The 19,638-nt window shown below is 37.4% G+C and overlaps 1 protein-coding gene across 5 annotated transcripts in view; it reads right to left on the bottom strand.

The window, feature by feature from the left end:
* The window catches only part of SLC4A4 (solute carrier family 4 member 4), a 442,709-nt gene that overhangs the window by 118,033 nt on the left and 305,038 nt on the right, over window positions 1–19,638 (bottom strand). For all 5 annotated transcript variants that reach the window (XM_037829942.1, XM_037829943.1, XM_037829941.1 and 2 more), the window contains 4 exons: window positions 10,996–11,153; window positions 4,472–4,559; window positions 2,067–2,221; window positions 1,371–1,484 (listed from right to left, as the gene is read on the bottom strand). In XM_037829942.1, the coding sequence (XP_037685870.1) occupies window positions 1,371–1,484; window positions 2,067–2,221; window positions 4,472–4,559; window positions 10,996–11,153 (515 nt within the window). The remainder of the gene's footprint in view (window positions 1–1,370; window positions 1,485–2,066; window positions 2,222–4,471; window positions 4,560–10,995; window positions 11,154–19,638) is intronic.

Below are 19,638 nucleotides of genomic sequence, written 5' to 3'. Positions count from 1 at the left end.
TGGGTCATCAGATGATAGAAAGAACTTAATCTCATTCATATTCAATTTCATATCAAAATGACATACTTTTGTGTTTTCAAAAGACTGCCATGCTTAGAAAAGAGTCATACTTTCATAAAATGACTATCCTACTTAAACCAAAATGAAATGGAGAACTCAATAGTGTAGAAAGAATTATTATTATGAAAAGCAATTTAACCAAAGCAATCCGGGAAACCTGAATTCCCAGTTGCAAACTAAGAAGAAAGAAAAGTGACTTGTGAGTTACTCATTTCCCTAACAAATTACTCATTTTTGAGTGAATATACAGGGAAGATGGAATCATTAAAGCCAGATGAGGAAGTGTGGTGGCTTGGAGCTGTATGTACCCCAGAAAAACATGTTCTTAGATTAATTCATTCCTGTGTGAACCCATTGTGAGTAGGACCTTTTGATGAGGTTACTTCAGTTAAGGTGTGGCCCACCCGAATGAGGATGGGTTTTAATTCAAATACTGGAGTCCTTTATAAGCAGAATGAAATTCAGACACAGGGAGAGAAAGCCACAGGGAGCAGCGAGAAGCTGGAAGTCAGTGGAACCAAGAAGCCAGGAAAGGCTGCTATTGCCATGTGACAGGAAAACCAAGGGCCAAGGATCTCTGGCATCCAGCCCTAGAACACCACAGTCTTCTGGAAGAAAGCATCTTTCTGATGACACCTTAATTTTGAATTTCTCCAAGCCTCAAAACTGTGAGCCAATAAATTCCTGTTGTTTATACCAACCCATTGCATGGCATTTGCTTTAGCAAGCAGGAAACGGAAACAGGAAAAATGGCACATGAATCGATCTTCCTGCCACATACTCACGAGCTCTTTCTCCGACCCTTTCTCTAAGACTCGCCCTCACTCACTCCACTCCCAGTCACACTGGCCTTCTCGCTGGTTCTGACACACACAATGCACACTGTGTTGCTGTCCTCTCTGCTTGGAACACTCCTCCCCACCCCCACATCTACATGGTCAGATTTCCACCACCTTCAGGACTTTCCTCAAATGTCCGCTTCTCTGAAGGTCTCTAATCACCCTGTCTAAAACTGAAATACCTTCTTCCATCACAAAACTCCCTATTTCTGCTTTATTTTTCCCCATAAACCATTTATTTGTTTTTTATTGTTTGTCTCCTACAACTACAAAGTAATCCCCCATAAGGGCAGGGATTTTTGTTTCATTCATTGCTCTACCCCAGCACCTGGGACTAACAGATACATTATAAATATTTATGGGATGAACAAATGAACAATCCAGTTAATAAAATGCTGATAGAAAAAGAATGAAAATTTCTATAAAGGAGAGCCTCATCATGAATGGCAAAAGGATCAATCCATTAGTTACCGTCCAGTTCGCTGCAATTCTTCACAATCCCCATGTCCTCCTCCTCCATGGCCTCCATCATGAGGTGTGTCTCCATTCATCTGAACATTCTCTCCACCTGAGTACATATTCTTTCTAAGCAAGATAACAGGGCCCAAGAGAACATTAATTTATTTCATTTTTCTTCTTCATGCACTGGCTGAAGGAGAGATGGAGTAAAAACATTTGGAAGAAAAATTATTCCTTTCTGCTATCCTAATAGACAATTCTTAAGTGTTATATTTAAAGCTAAGACAAATGACTAGATGAATGGAAACACTGAATGAATTGCATACTGTTTAAGAGGGAAACTTTCACCTTGGAAACAACAGATTTCCATTAAATGGCCTCTCCTCAATTCCCTCACCCAAGTTCTTAAACTTCAAAATCATCTTGAGTTACTGGATCTTTCCACGTGTATGGAGTCCCCAAAACATCTCCACAGAGTCTCTGTGATACATTCCAATACTGTAATCTGAGATCTCTAATTTGTAATCACTGACGAACATCACAGCATAAAGACACTCATTTTACAGTTGTCAGGGGAATGTGAACTAAGGCATATATGTGATTCCCTTGGAATAGAGCAGTTGCCTGGTCCCACTTCCTCTTCCAAACACAACCCTCTTCCCAGGGATGTTCCAGCAACCGAAAACTCCTAACTGCCTGATAATTCACCTTTTGTCAGATGATGGAAGACTCTTGGGAGGCTCTATCCTGATGGTTGGATCCCATTCCCCAGGTGGAAGGACAATTACTTCATCAAGGAACTCATCAATGCCAGCAATCAGGTCCTGCCTGTCTTTTGCTTTATAAGCAATGTCATGGAACACCTAAAGAATAATCAGAGATGTGCTGATCCAACAGTAGACCCTCCACATGCCTCCCACCATGTCAAGCCTGAAGAATGTAATCCATAATCCACTGTGTATTCCCATAACCATGCTGTCATATTTCCTATTATTCAGTTTATCCCAAAACATTGAAGTCTTCAGATTATGATCCCAAGGAACATAGGCAAAAGCATGAGAAAACACTGTGTTCTTTTACCAGATTTTTTTCTATCACTATCATAAAATGACATTGTCTTTCATCTCTCACTGGTATGTACCGCAAACTGATACAGTTGCTATGGAAGCCAGATTAAAATGGTTTGGAGATATCTACCAAAAATTCATTTCCCTGAAATAAAAACTATGGCAGCAAACAAACTGCTGGTAAGTCAAGAAAAGAAAGTTCAAGCTGAGGGTTAAGAGCAGGTTAAGATGCAAACACTGTAGCTCTCAAACACGCAAATAATGCTGGTGATTAAAAAAAAGAAAAAAATCTGGGTTATACTGGCAACACATAGACCAAAGGGTGATTATCTATCTTTAGGTAAAGCAGCAATTAAACCATCTAAGGCAGCAAATGCTTTATGCCTTCTATACAAAGGTCCAAAGAAGGAGCTTCCAGAATGTATACAATCCTCCTAGTCAATCATTCCATTCTTCTAACCTAGACAACGATCTGAAAATTCTTTACAAATAATCTAAGTCTTTCATATTTCATGAGTCAAATTCCTTAATCTCCAAAAGAGAATGTGGCCCTGTTCAACACCCTTACCTATGCTTAAAGATTGCTTCTAAATCTGCTCTTCTCCCCTACAACAAGCATTTCTAAAAGCTAATAAATAATATTTAATGGGCAGGGTTTGTAGAATTGGGGAAAAAGTAAAACAAAGGGCCAGTATACCATCTGTGGCAGACACAGCCATCTCCTATCCCATTTTAACTTGCTGCCTCCCATTAGAAAGGTTGGAGGGTCAGAGAGTCTCTTTTCCAGTCTTCCCTGCAGAGGATTGACTCAAACCAAGGAGACACAAAAGAAAGGCTGTCCAGGGAGGCTTTAGAATCCCTGAAAAAGATGCAACACCACCCCTCTTCTTGCCTACAGAGATGCCTGAAGCTGACTGTTCCAGCCACCTTAACCATGAAGCAAGGGCCTTGGTTCTTGATTTATCATTAAGCAGTCAACTTAAACCCAATCCAGCAACCACCTACCACCAAATTTCTTATGTTAGAAATATAAATCCAAAATTGTTTAAGCCACTACAAGTCAGGTTTTCTTGACATTTGCAGATCAAAGCATTTCTAATTGATACATCTTAGGAGGAAGGATTTTTTTTAATGAAAATATACACACAGACAAATAAATAAATAAATAAATCCACTGAGATGCTTAACTCCGTTGGGGGTGGGAGGCAGGGGACCCAGCATAGCTATGCTTCAATGCTCTCAATCCCAGGATAAAGTTAACCATCTGAGTAATCACCCTATAGAACTACAACTAAGGAGAAACGTGTCCTCTACTATTATCTCCACTTACATGGAAACATGAAGTAAAAACAATGAAGCAAAACAAAATGTTTGGAAAAAATAACTAAACTAGAAAGACACAGAAGCAGAAATCAATGCTCTAATATTCTAATGCTATTTCTCCTACTATGAGATTAGTTCTGAGTTTTATCTTATCTAAAATGGGTGTAACTACAGTTGAGTTGTTATGAGAGTTAGTAAGGTCACAATTCCAAAGTACTACTCTGCAGTAAGGTTTGCCAATTCATTTTAGTTTTTCTGTTGTTCTTTTTCACAAGATAAGAAAACCATAAAGCATGTATTTTTTTGATACCTAAGAAAAATGCATTATCCATTTTATTATGCTTTATTTTCCTAAAGAACCCACCATTCCTGAAACGATATTATATAGGGACATTTGAATTCCCAGAATGACTATTTTAAGCGATATGGTTTAAATTAATACTGCCAATTTGAACTTTTTTAGAAGAATATTTAACACACATAAGTCATAGGAATTGAAAACTTTTTAAAAAAGAAAGGTAAATATGTTCTAACATAGAGGTTAGAATTCAACACAAAAACAAAATTCAACCCTCACTAATTGAAAACCGTGTAGAAATCAGTTTGTTTTCCATGTATGGGATTATAGTAACCACATAATACCAACTGAATCAGTTGTGACGGTCAATTCACACAAACGAACACAACACAACTAAGACATTCACAGATCACCATCTTCCCTACCTCATCAGACATCAAGGTGGCAATGGCTCTGCCAATCTCATGGTAGGACTTGGCTTTCCCCTTAGGACCTAAGAGAATGAACAAGAACCTAAGGGAAAAGGAAAGAAGCAAAGGCTGTAACACATTTCATTAGACTGAATACACATGAAACTGAGAAATGTTTATTCTAGTTTATTAAAAGGTTAGCACTAGAGTTCATCTTCAAAACACAGGTAATATTCTTGGCAATATGAAGAATACTCGCACTACTGAGAAGGACAAATAGTTGTTCAGTTTATTTGGCACAGAAACCTGAGAAGCTTCTTCACTGAGTAGGAAAGCATCACCTTATGAGTCATTCAATCTTCCTTTTTCAAACTCTCTTCTCTTTCCATTTCTACTGACTCTTAACAATCTTTGGAGAACACCCATCAAGCACAATAACTAGAAAGATGTAGTACATCTTCAGATTTCTCTGACTTTTCCTTATCCAATATTGGCAGTGACAAATGATCCTCTCCATACTTTTAGGAAATATTCTACTCTGAAATGACAGAGTCAGCAAAATCCAAGTCCTCTACAAGTGCGCCACATGCTGACAGCCAAAGAAAAGAAAGAGAAATGTGAGACAAATTCAAAATAGAGCACCATTCACAGAGAGTTAAAATGCTTTTGTGGGTGTCCTCATTTTCCTCTCCAAATCTGTTTTCTTGGTAGGGCACAAAGCACTGCTTTGCAGCAAAAAAGGTCCTGAAACATGCAGTAGTGAGCTTATCCCCACTAGGTCATCTCTTATTTTGTTGGACAGATTCCCTCACTGATCAAAAGAGCAAAGATGCATGTTTCAACTGGGGAGGAGAGAACCTGAGAAGTAAATGATTAAGAAACAACACCCAAAGGACACAATAGATAAATCCCTGTTTTAACTATGAGCATGCCTTACCTAACAAGGACATAATGAGGAAAGTAAAAATGATACCATCATATACTGGCACAGCTTTTCAAAACTTGCAAAGCATTTCACATTCATCGTCTTATTTAAACTTTCATACAGCACTGTGCAATAAGGTAGGTATTCAATTCCCATTTAATGGTGAGGAAACTGAGGATCAAGGAGGTTAATGGATTGGCCCAAGGACTGTGCCTAGGAAATGGCAGGGAACAGATACATAGGCCTCCTAATCCCCTGCTCTCTTCACCACACAATTTTGCCTAATATGATCTGCTCAATCTATATGCTGGTATTGTGATTCCACAGAGATAATCTATTAGACGGTCACTTCCACAGGTAACTCTGGGGAAAGAACTTGTGGATACTTAGCTGGAGACAAAATTTAGGGAAGACTTTATGGCACAAGGAACTGTTTAGCACTTTGCTTGGCAGAATTTTAGCATTTATTTACCTTATTTTAAATATAAAAAAGGATGGGCAACAAGTACTCTACAAACTGTCAGGGTCCATCCCAAAATGCCCTTGATTGGATAATTCTTTTTTTTCATCATAGAATTCAATCCAAGGGGGAAATAAAAAAACAGAAGTTAAGACTGTAAGAAGGTATCTGGAAGTGTGAATACTCCGATTTAATACCAGAATAACCATAAAACCATTTTAATACTTATTTACTTAGAAACCAGTCCTAGAGTAGGGTGGCATATTCACTTTTAAGCATTATCATAGTAGATGAAATAGCAAAAGCACTCAGCAGGTAGGAAAGTTTAGGTGTGAAGGAAGTCATTATTAGAACTGGGTTTTAGTTCTAACACTGAAGCTGAATTGATAATAGAACTTTTCTTCCTTTGAAGCTGTCCCTGAATTACATACTACCACCTATAGTGTGATAAAGTGTCTCTTTCTGAGAGTAAAATGTATTTTTCTGAAGAGACAGATCAGTAGTTTGAGTGGAACATATGCAAAGAATAACCACTAAAGCCGAATACAAATCCCATTAAGAAACACCTACAATTCTGGTCATATTTCCCAATCCTATCTGCCTTTATATAAGGGTAGACAATAAAGGCATAATTTGACAGAAAAGTGGCAGCTACAATGCAGCAAGGGAAAACAACCCTTAGATCCTTTATTTAATACATTTTTTTAATGATGGGTTTCCTTTGCCTGCCATTTTTACTGTTCCCATGTATCTAGATTTCAACTATTAAATAATTCACAATATCCAAAACCTCTCCAGACCCACTATGTATCCCTTCCTACTTCTTACTCCCTAGCGTCTCCATCATTATTATAGTTTCCAAACACACATTACGGAAATGTATTTATCTATTGGCATATGGGTTAATTATCAGGCTGACTATCTGGCAACAGAGTCAAAATATTGTCTAGTTAGAGAGGGAGAAAAACACTTTCAGTCATCAATAATTATCTAACATAAACTTGGACAGAGGATGAGTAACCATTCCAAGAGCTGATAGTGCCTCCAAGTTAAATTCTATGAGATGAGGGCAATTGTTTTCTGTAAAATATTTACTCCTTGCTCTCTGCTAAACAGTATTTCTCAAAGAATGAATGGAAGGAAGTCTAATGGTGCCTGTAACATATCTCATTTCTCAAAATTCAGAATATGAGAATTATATTGGTTCAGTAACCTGAATATAAAGGTAAAAGTCCCCTTTCCCAAGTAATGTAATTTTTATTTTAACAAAAAGATATTTTTTTCTTTAATGGAATATTACCAGTGCCAACTGGAAACAACATGGTCACACAGTTAAAATTTTCACATTACTCTAGTCAGGAACAAGTCAATAATCCATCCTTAAAATGATATAGAGAGGGAATCTGGCCATCCGTAAGGCAGCAGGAAGCACTACCTCAACTTAAGAATTTCAGCTGCAGGAATGGAGACTTAAGAAGACTCTAATTTGGACTGTATTATTAAAAGGAGGATGAGAGATCTGGGAAAATTAACAGCACAGAACAACTCAGCAAGTTGAAGTTTCCTCTGCCTGAAACATGTTCTCTCCCCTTTAACCCTCAGAGAAGCAAAAGCTGTTACAACTTTACGAAAGAAGTACATCCTGCCAAACTCAGCTTTTATAATATACTGAGAACTCCTTTCATGGTGCAAGCTGTTTTTTGTCAATGGACAGATGTTATTTTTAACCAGAAGCCTTTTTCTTTATTAACAAATTAGAGTAAACATCACATTTGTATGGCTAGTAGGGCACAGCCCATGTTGACAGCTTGGGAAAAAATTAATTTATGTTACTGAATTCTTTTTATTCCCTCATAAAGCATAAAAAAGTCATAGAAATTTTAATACTGCCTAGTTGTCTCAAGAATCCTTATGAGGCCCTTCTACTTTTGTGAGCTCTTTCATATAACTAATTATGCCTGGGGCTGATGCCTCTAGCATTCTCCACAACAAAAAGAAGTACCAGATGATCTGTATCCGGAACCAATGGACTTCACTCACATTCACATAATAATTACAGGCAAAAACAGAGCACAATATCAGAAAAGGAGCCAGCCTTCCTAAACCACTCAATCTTTTTACAAAGGATGTGTACCTCCTTCCTTCCTGTTATATCACAGCTATTTCTAGAATAAACTCAGCATGTACCAATCCTCTACTCCATTCTCTCAAAACAACAGTGAATCAAATAAGCCATTATTTATATTTAGTGGCTTTGGAAAATGTGGCTAAACTGTAGCTTCAACGATAAATTCAACAGGACCACAAACCCACCATAACCAACCACATTACATGGAGTAAATATCAGCTAGCAGTTAGATGGGAGGGTAAGACAGAACTGAGCTACCAGGACCTCTATCTCAATCCCTCTATCATTTTTTTTATGGTTTTGACAAAGAATCACAAACTATTTCTTTTAGGCAAATCATTGTTTATAACATAAAATACATATTAACTTACAGAGACACTAAAAGGGTAAGCATTCTAATTTTTTTAGAGGACTAGAGCTTACTGCATAATTACTTGTTTATGTGCAAATGAAGATTAGAAATGGACAAACTGATCTGAGGCTTTTATTATTTTTCAGGGGAAAAGTAAAATATTTTATTTCAATTCATTCCAGATATCTCCTTGGGCTTTCCCTAAAAGTTTCATCTTGGAGTCAGAAATCTACAACTCGATTTCCAGAACTGAGAGTGAATCTTCCCCTTGCCTCCATCTCTTAACTGTAAAATGGGAATAATAATATTTACCCCTTATATAGCTCATAAATAGGAATAAGTGGTGGTCTCAGCAGATACAAGACAAAAGCAAGCAAAGTGTTTGCAAGATGGGAGGAAAATCATAAACCTATCCTGCCAAGTTACCAAAGATCAAAGAACAGAAAATGCAGGCATGTTTGCTTTCACACAGAGAGCAAGAAGAGTCCCCAAGTAAAGACACATCCACCTCACTGACCGTCCAGTTGCAAGAGGAAAGCTAAAACCGATCAAACAAATAACAGAATAGATGAAACTTGTGAATTCGTCACAAGAAAGGGACATGGCTAGAGTAATACTACCTAAAAGGTGCCTGGTAGAAGTAATACTGATTATTAATAATAACAATAATAAACATAACTTTCTTCCACCTTTAAAAGGAAAAACACTATACATAGATATGAACAAAAGCAGACTTTTCAGGCCTCATTGTAGTACAACAGAGTAGCATGTATGTTAAAGCTCATCATTGAATGCAGAGGTAGTCCTTCACAATGACTATCACATTTCTTTTGGGATTTCCTTTATTGGATTTCACAGGATGCAGCCATTGTAAATGGCCCCACATTATTCACAAAATAAAAGCTAATGAGACTCCCTACTCAATGATTACAGTTTGCACTGGCCCAGAGGACAGCAAATGGATTAAACTATTTCCTGGGGAAAATGTTAACATGCAAGGATATATTGTTCAGATTTATTGCCCTGAAATAGTTTTATGATATTATTGAATTGCCTTCCCTTGAATTCATGGCTCCTTCTGTTAATTCAAACGATGCTGTATTTCACCTCTAGATTACCACCCTCAGATACAAAAGAAAAAGAAAGGAGAATGAGCTGATAGGAGCCATTGATAAGACTAGTATAAAAGGGAACACAAAAACGGTCATGATTTGGTACTCAATGAACTTGTATTATTGTTAAATAAAAAGACATTTTTTGTGTGTGGTTTCTAAAGAAAAATAATAAAAATGAAAAAAAAAAGAAAAATTTTATTTAATACATCACATGTTTGTATTTTTTGTTCTTTCAAGTTCCAGTAAAGTTAGTCCAAAGAGACATAAATAAAACCATAGGGGCATATGAACTGGACTTCAGCCATTATCTGAGTCAGCTGTTCGCCAGGTGATAGCTTAGATAGGAACTGCAAAGCTTTGCTGGAATGTTTTCAAGCAAAAAGCTAAGTTACAAATCATAATATTCCTATTAACTGAATAAGCTATGATTATCTCTTTTCCATTGCTATTTTTCCAGTGATTTCCCCATGAACTATTCCTGCTTTAAGGGCTTAAGAAATATAAAAATGGGGAAGAAAATACTTGCCTGATCAGGAAGAGTAAGGCCTATGAATTAGGAGACCTTGAGGAAATTTTCTCCTAACTTTCCACCTAATATGGCTCAAAACAAACCTTGAGCCTCTTCTCACTGTCAATTTTGCATGCTCAGCCCACCTAAGATTGCTGAGGAGGATTCATAGCCCTTCCTACTCAGGTGGGGAAGCCCAAAGAAGAGAAAAGTTATTTCTCCTCACCCTGGGACCCACAGAAAGCACACCACAATTTAAAAAAGTTTTCAGTTCTTATTCATTCGATAATCTTCAACATTATCCTGAAAAATACAAGCCTCCCTTCAAACTCCTCTTCAGCAAAAGTTAAATGAAGCATTAACTTCTATTCAACTAACTGGTTACCCTAAGGCTAATTGTATTGAGCTCAGTTTTCAGATAGAGAATGGACAGGATGACTCTTAAGGTCCTCTGCAGTGTAAAGAGTACATGAATGCAATATAATAATAATACTCTCCCTTTTAAAATAAAAATTTACTGTGGTACAACACATAACAGTAAAGGATGCAAATTTAAGTGTACAGTTTAATGAATTTATATATATATATATATGTATATAAGTACATACTGCTTCCAATTTTCTGATGAAACATATAGAAAATGAAAGCAACCATGAACTGTTGAACCATTTATCACCTGCATGACCTTGGACGAGCTACTACAACTCTCAGATTCAGTTTTTTCTTTGTAAAATTCAGATACCTATAGTTTGAACTTTAAAATGGTATTGTGAGGATTGAATAGAATAATCCATAAGAAGAAACTGTACATTGCCCAATAAATTATTGCAATGATAGTAATAATAGTAGCTATTATTACTACTACTACTATACAAGTACCAAGAAATTTGACAGCACACAAAAAAAGTCAGACTGGGCCACTGGTTTAGATTATATCTCTCCTATGTGCTTGCACTGGTTGTATCCTCATAACATTGACTCTCTAGCCTGAGGGAGAGAATACTTCCCTATAATCATGTCATAGACCCCAGCAGGCCAGGAAGCAACTTACCTTGTGGGCACAGGGACCTCAGTCAGGGCACCCAGCATGACAGCCTGCTGCAGACGAACAAAGGCAATGAAAGGAGTGTCCAAGAAGCCAACCTCTCCAACAAGCACATTTGAAGCTTCTGCATCACGTGGCAGTTTTTTCATGAACTTATTCTTCAACTGCATGGGAAGAAGCAAGAAAACATAAAACTTATTTCCCAAGAGGGGAACAGAAGAGACACCCCATTTATTGCTCGTGGGGAATTTCTTTATATGCATTTACATGCAACAGGACCTAGCCAGTCATTTTTCTATTATATTTAACCATGTTATTATAATAAACATTTCTCCATAGCTTGGATTCAGGATTATTGAGGGTATAATCACATGGTTTACATACAAAACAATGTATAGCACAACTCTGTTCATTCATTTATCTATTCTCCTACTTAACAAAACTTACTGAGGGTTTACTATGAGCCAGACACAGATCCAAGACTTAGGGATGCAGGGATATGAATGTCATGCCCTCCTTGTGTTTATATCCCAGCACGAGAGAAGGAAAACAGAATCTAAGGCAGTGATAAGAGCTAAAAAGAAAAAAACAAAAAACAAAAAACAAATAATAAAACAGGTAAGAGGGTACTATTTTGGACAGGGGAGTCAGGGAAAACCTCTGAAGAAATATATTTGACTGTGGAGTGCAAATTACTCCAAATCATGAAAAGATCTGGGCAAAGAATATTCTAGGCAAGGAGAAGGCAAGTGTATGGCCTCTAAGATAGGAAGGAGCTTGGCAGTTAGAGGAGTAGTAAGAAGGCAAGTGTGGTGGGTGCCGAAGGAGCAAAGGACAGAAAACAGCAAACGAAGTTGCGCAGATGAGGAGGGACCAGATAGTAAGGGCCTTAAGGGTCACAGGAAGGTTTGGATGTTTGGATGGGAGTTGCCTCCCGAAAGTCCAGATGGAATGTCAGAGTAGGCAGACATAAATTTGGGAGACATCACCATGTAAAAAAGTACTTAAGGCCATGGGACAGGATGACCCAACACTGAGTATGGGTGAAGACAGATAGGAGGGGTAAGATGTAAGTCATGGGCCACTGTAATTTTCATAGGAATGGGAGGAGATATCATCAGAGGACAATTAGAAAGATCAGCCAGTGACGTAGGAGGAAGACCAGGATTTCACCAAAAACAAGGTAAACATAGTGTTCATTAAGAAAAGTATAATCAGCTGAGTCAAAGACTGCTGACAGTTCAAATAAGATGAGAGCTAAAAATGGACCAATGAATATGGCAAGATAAAGGTGCTGGGTGATGTTGACAAAAGCTGCTGCAGTGGACACTAGTGCACTGAGTCAAGAATGAGAGGTGAGAAAGTGGGGACAGGGATTACAGTGATAATTCTTTTTGAGAAATGTTGCTACCAAGAGAAGTAGAGGAATGGGGAGGTAGCTTAAAGACTATAAAATAGGGAAATTTTTTTTAATGGGAGATACAACAGCACTTTGGAATGTTGATGAGAATGACCCAGTAGAGAAATATTGTTGCTGCAGAAGCAAAGATCTTGAACTACTGAGAAGAGATGGTGTCCCCCAAGAGTGTATTGATCCTAATAAGGGAAGGCAGACTATATGGGCACAAATGCAGGTGGTTTGGGAGATTTGGTCAGGTGAAGATGAGGCCATCAGATTACGTATTTTGGGCTGTGAAATAAGAAATGAGGTCATCATCTGATGGTAGGAGGAGGAAGGGGGATTGTGGAGGTTTGAGGAAAGAAGAGAAGGTATAAAACAGTTGTCTTGAAGAGTGGGGTTGCTTAACACAGTCACTTTGAAAGCTTATATCGTAGTGTTATTCTTTCCTTTACCCTCCCTCTCCAACTCCCACTTAGAATAGGATTGTTCAAGCATCCTTCAGTGATTGGGAAACGCCTTCCACAACTCAAGGAAAAAATTTCAACAACCATGGAAGGATCCAGATAAGAATTTTCCATGACAATGCAAAAGACACTGACTTTTGATACATATACATCATTCAATATAAATGTCCCTACATTCAAGTCAAAAGTATTAGTGAACTTAATATTTCCTGCTGTGAATTACTGCTGAAATACGAAGTGAAAGGTATGACTCAATTTTTCCCATTAGAAAAAGATTATGGCAAAATTTTATTTCCAGCCTCTATTTAAGGAGTTCTTAATTAGGGAAAATAAGCAACATAAGAACTGGTCTCAAAATTCTATCACCCCTCCACAGCATTTTTTACAGGGTTTTAATTTGGTACTTCATATGAGAAGAAATCTGTGAGGCAAAAAGCAAGGAGATTTGGGCTAAGAATTCAATGGGAGTCAAAAAAACAAAGGGAGGATACATATTCTTACATGCTAAGAACATGACCACTTTCTGAGTAGTAAGGTAATTTTCCAAAGTTTAAACCATTAATCCTCTAAGCAATGCTAATATTTTAAAAATTCATTTTATACTTGGCAGGTATTAAAAGAGGAATCACGGGAAGAGTCTAAAAACATCAAGTTATTAAGCTGATATTGTCTGAGGAAGCGGCAATAATGACTTGTTCCCTATAAGACAAAGGAGAGTGTGGGTTATGGCCAAGTGGCCTAAACAGTATCAACGGGATTTAATGAATTTTTTAACAGAATATCATAGCCAGAATAATCTTCCTAAAACACTTTCCAGAGTTCCCATTACCAACACCAAACTCAAAGCTCTAAAATAACCTGATTTTACTTTCCTTCTTTCCAGCAGACTTTGCTCGACTTAGGCAGGGGATCTGATCATAATCTATTCCTTCTGTCTAATGCACTTAGACACCTCCCCCGACTCATTACCAAAAATTGTCCTTTCCTCATTTCTACCTTTTCTAAATATCCTTCAGAGTTCAACACAAGATTTTCTAACTACTCATCTCACTTCCTTGGGAACTCCGAAGTGCTCATTTCTAAATCACACTTTTGCCAAATTTAAGTTTTTTCAAGTATCTTAGGAATTTCTTAAAGGTAAGAGCAGTTTACCTCTAATTGTACCAAACACCTATTTTGCACATAATTGAGCTGTACTAAATGTCAGAAATGGAAGAAATGGATTCTAGCACTAAAAATCATATCAAAAACCCATCAAATGCTCAAAAAAGTTAGGAGGGTTTTAAAGGTTTAATCTAGAACCTACTAACTCTGTCTGGTTCTGTCACTAAGCAACTACCTGACGCACAACACATGCAGAATATAGCACAAATACTTACTTCCACAAAATATTTTACTAGTAGTATGGTACATATTTATTGAGATTACTGTACCCATATGGAAAAATTAGAAGTATATTTTTAAGGCCAAATGAAATAAACTGTATTCCATATGCTCTGAAGAGAGGTAGTTGAAAAGACATGTTATTGCTCTTTTAATTCAGAATTTTCATTTGTTACAATTTCTAAACACTGTTCTTTTAGATCAGCATTTCTTAAACTATGTTTGTGGAATACTTAGATCTAAGAGAAACTAAAAGCTATTCTAAAATAAAAATGTGGTGCCCAAGGCTCAGGCCTTGGATTGCTCTTTTTTTAAATCATATTTTTTAAATCGTAGAATAGAATAACATATATACATAGAAGTGATAACCTTCCAAGTGCAATTGAACAAGCAGTTAGAAAGCAAATTTCAAAGAATATTATAGGTTACAGTTCCACAACTTCAGTTATTTCCTTGTTATGAAATATAACATATATACAAAAAGGTAATATCTTTTAAAGTGTGATTTAACAAGTAGATAGATAGGAAACTTCCAAAGTTGTTATGAGTTATAGTACCATAGTTTCAGTTATTTCCTTATTGTGAAATATAATATATATACAAAAAGGTGATAGTTTTCAAATCACAATTTAACAAGTAGCTATATAGGACAAATCTCAAAGGATGTTAGGTGTTACAGTTCCACCATTTCAGTTCTTTTCTTCTAGCTATTCTAATACCCTAGCAACTAAGAAAAAGAAAATTATTTAAAGATTCAGTGTTCATAAGCCTCTGTTAAATTCCATCTTGTCTGTTACTACCCCTTCCTCTAGTTTAATCACTTTTCCGATCTTCAGGGATGTCTGGGCAGTGAACACCCTAACTGTTCTTGTTGAAAAGGGGTGTCAACTTCTTGAGCAAAGGGGACACATCTAGTTGATGTTCTTGAAGAGGCTATTGCCTTTGGGTTTTGGGACTTAGCTGGCATAGGAGTTCTCTGAAGAATTTAAGTTTCTGAAGAATAAACTGAGTGAGATAGGGACCCGGGTATTCTTTAACGTTTTAGGGGCTACTGTTGACTTGGGCTTATCATACTGTGATCATTTGGCATATCTAGGTGAAGCTTGCATAGGAGTAACCTCCAGGACAGCCTCTTAACTCTATTTGCTTTCTCTTAGCCACTAAAACCTTATTTTGTTGCCTTTCTTTTCCCCCTTTTGGTCAAAAAGGCATTCTCAGTCCCTTGATGCCAGGGTCAGGCTCATTCCCGGAATCCATGTCCCACGTCACCAGGAGGCTCATTCATTTTGGGGCCTTTATCTACATTTTCTCTAGGTGATCTCATCAAGTCATATGCTTTAAATAGCATCTTTATGTTGATGACTTAAAAATTTATATCTTCAGTCTGGACCTTTCCCCTGAACTCCAGACCTATAATAATATCTCCACTTGAAAGTCTAATAAGCATATCAAACTTGATATGTCCAAAATTGAATAGTTGCCCCAAACCAGACTCTTGTTACAATCTTCTCCATCTGGTTAAAGGCAATCGCATTCTTCCATTACTCAGGCAGAAAATCTTGCTGTCACATTTAACTCTTCTCTCTTTTTTCATACCTCATGTGCATTCTATCAGTAAATCCTGTTGGATCTACAGTCAGAACACATCCAGAATCTGACCGTTTCTTACCACCTTCACTGCCACAACCCCAGTCCAAATTACTCTCATTTCTCCTTGACTAAAGCATTGGTCTCCTGGCTGGCTTCCCTGCTTATACCCTTGTCCACAGTCTATTCAGAAGACCAGCCAGAGCAGTCAAGTTAAGAGTAAGATTATGTCACTCCTCTGCTCCAGACCCTCTAATGGTCCCATTTCACTGTGAGTGATGCCAATGCCTTTTGGACAGCCTCAAGCCCCAGCACTCTCTGGCTACCCAACAGCTCCCTGACCATAGTTCCTACTACTCTTGGTACTCTCCAGGCCCACCCCTCTGGCCTACATGCCCCACCTCAAACACACCAGGCACACTCTTACCTCAGGGCTTTTACACCTGCTGCTTCCTCTGAATGGAATGTCTGCACAGCTCCATCTCTTACTTCCTGCAGACATTTATTTTAAAGGACCTTCTTGTCAGTGAGGCTTTCCCTAGCCACCCAAGCTAAACTTTCCACCTCCCATTCTCTTCACAGATACGTTGTACTCCTCTTTTGTGCTTTATTATCTTTGTTGTACTTATCACGGTTAAACATACCATATATTTTATCTATCTTCTTTATTATCTTCCTCCCATTAAAATGTAAGCTGCATGAAGGTAGGAATATCTATATATTTTATTCAGTGCTGTATTCCTAATGCCAGGAAAAGTGCCTGGTATATAGAGGGATTTAATAAATATTGGTTGAATGAATGAACGGTGGTTATTATTTCTGTTCTTCCCAACATGCTTTCCTGTCTCCCTTATTATCCAGACTATGACCATTTCTGGGTGAGTTCTCCACATCCCACCACCACTCAGGCCACATGAGTGAACAAAAGGCCTTGATATGGCCAATCAATCTTAGTTAAACCCCTACCCTCAACAGTGACTGGTCCAAAGGACAGGTGCACAACCAAAGCAGGGAACAAATCCTTTGAAAAACTATTTAGATGTGTAAAAATCAACATACTCTCTTTCATCTGAAGTTGTTCCCCACCTTTTTGAAAAGGCCCATCACGACTGTCCACAGTAGGAGAGAATGAGGTCAGCACACAAAATGAAACAGACAAAAGCAGGAGGGACAAACGGATGAAAAGGAAATTGCTGAGTCCCCAGAGGCAGTCAGCTTTAACATTCTGTGAACTCAACAAGAATTCTCCCCAATTACATAAGCCACTAAATTGCCTTTTGGGCTTAAACTAGTTTGAGGGGTATATGTGTCTAATGAAGAGCCCATAATACAAAAGTATAATTGCCAAAAAAAAAAAAAAAAAATTGGGGAACAGCAGGTTATGAAAAATTAAATGTTTCTATACTGTGGACTTTTTCAGAGCCTTCAATATGTCCATATGCCCCAGGCATGCTTTATCTCCCTCTAGGAGGTAAATAAGGCATATTACATTATGAAAAAGAATAGAATCTGCTGCTGTGGGCAGAAATTTCCTCAGTCTTTCCATCTAATCCCACATTCAACTCCATTTAATTCTCTTCAAGCATCACAGGTGCCTACAATGCTCAAGGCCTCCTAGTATGCTCTGTGGAGAACAGATAGCTGCTACTCTCCTAAAGTTTAAAGTCCAATGGAGAAGAAAGAAATACAGAAATGGTACAATGAATGAAGAAAGAAATACCCTATGAAAGGTATATAGTACAATGGGAAAATCAAAAAAAGGGATCACACCTGGCAGCAGAGTCAAAGTTTAAAGATCCCTGAGATAAGGTGGGTTCACCAAACACTGATTCACACATTATCTTTTTCAAGTCACAAAGGAAACAGTGATGACTAAAGTATGAAAATCAATTTTGGACTTACATAAAAGCTGTGAAAAGTAATAAAATACTAAGAAAAACATGTGACAATTAAACCAGAAGAGTAAAGAATGACCTAAGAATTACAAAGAGCAATAAAAGATAATGAAAACAAGAAGGGATCCCGGGGCTTTCAAATCAGGTTGAAAATCACCCAATAAACTCATCTGGATTGAATTCCAAAGATAAAGTTTGACATTCCTTTCTTATAGATCATTAGTTTTTTCTCCAATGGATACCCAGCCTAGACTTTATGCAGGGTCAACTACAAGAACACAAACAGTGAAAAAAATTCCTTTAATCAATCTTGATTTCAGAGAAATGGATTTCAATGGCTGCCTTGTAGAGCTACAACTGCCAAAAGGTACTTTGGCTAGCTCAGCAATTTTGTGAACTTTTTTATCTACCAGTTTACAACACCAACTCTGTGACTCCAGATGTGTAGACTTCAGAATTAATACTCTTTCTACCAAAGTAAGAACTTGCTATAATTACTTAGAAGTACCCAGCTTGTCCTCTGTCATAAATGTGTACTCTTATAATTTCTTAACCTTCCTTACTTTCTGAGTGGTTTTCTAACAACCAGGGATCACAGTATTAGCATACAAAGAAACTAGAAATTATGAATGGATAAAGCTGAAAAAATGGACTGACTGTAAAAGAGGTCACTTACTTGGAATGTGAGCTCTGTAAGAGGATGAGAATAGTTATTCATATTCAAGATATATGCATCACATATAGCTAACTGAAAAGCTCAATCTTCCACTCAATCTTCCACTCCACTCAGGTCTTAGATTTTTCTGCCCTCTTCTATGAAAGCAGTTTGCATATTTTAGGTCTTCTCTATAGGACTCATCACAATGTAACTGCTAATCAATGTTAAAGGTCTGGGATAACCATATAACCTAACTATCCTTACCACCACCCTAAGACCTACAGTATTACCCGATAAGCAGTTCCAAACTATCTCATTTTTCCTCAGTCACTAAGCAGGTATTTAAATTCTCCTCTTTTCTGTGCTACTATTACTACGTGTTAAAATAATTGCATCTGTAAAAAGCATCATTTATAAGTAGGAGTACTCCTGCTTTGTCATTTGAATCAGATTTATTAAACTGTGAACCTGTGGACTATTCAATGCCCTTCCTACAAGTGATGTTTTAAAAATCATCTAAACTTGAGTATATTTACTCATTATTTCTACAAAGCTTTTCATCTACTCCTACCCCATTCCATACATTCTCTTTTCCTCTCCATGGAAATGATTTTAAACCTCCAAACTGCATTTATTCTCAGTTCACCATGCCTAGTTATTCATACCCACATGCTAACATTCACCTGACTTCCTGGACAAAGATCTTATTCCTGGTTTTCTTATTGATATTCCTACCTCTCTTTTTCCTCTCTTCTTAGCTTATTTTCTCTTCTTCCTGCTGATTCCTCCCTTTCATTCTCTTTGAGAATTTCCATATTTTACTCTTTCCCAAACAAATTCATCTGGTAAGCTCAAAATCATTCTAGGTCACCCTAATAACATTTCCTTCCACTGGAGAAGATGCATGTATTATATCACATAAAAGTAGGGTCACCATACAACCCAGCTGACTCATGACAATCCTGGTTTGCTACTTTATCCTGGCACAATTATTAATAGGTCCTCTTTTAAGTCCCAAAAATATCTCGGTCTCCAAGGGAAGAGATGTCTATTTGGTGTAGGATCTATATTTTCTAAACAGTATAACTCTACAGGCAGTTTGTTCAAACACCACAATTACATGGAACTTTGAATAGGAAGTGAGACATGGTAAGTTAGTACAGGTTCGAGTGAAATAGCTACACATCCCAAAGTAATTTGTGCAGAGAATAAAAATATATTTGCAGGGCCCACCTGAGGAGCTGGGGGAAAATGCAAAAG

The sequence above is a fragment of the Choloepus didactylus genome, chromosome 3, assembly GCF_015220235.1.
Source record: "Choloepus didactylus isolate mChoDid1 chromosome 3, mChoDid1.pri, whole genome shotgun sequence".
Taxonomy (NCBI): Eukaryota; Metazoa; Chordata; class Mammalia; order Pilosa; family Megalonychidae; genus Choloepus; species Choloepus didactylus.
The sequence above is the reverse complement of the archived record's forward strand: the minus strand, read 5'-3'. Positions and strand labels throughout refer to the sequence as shown.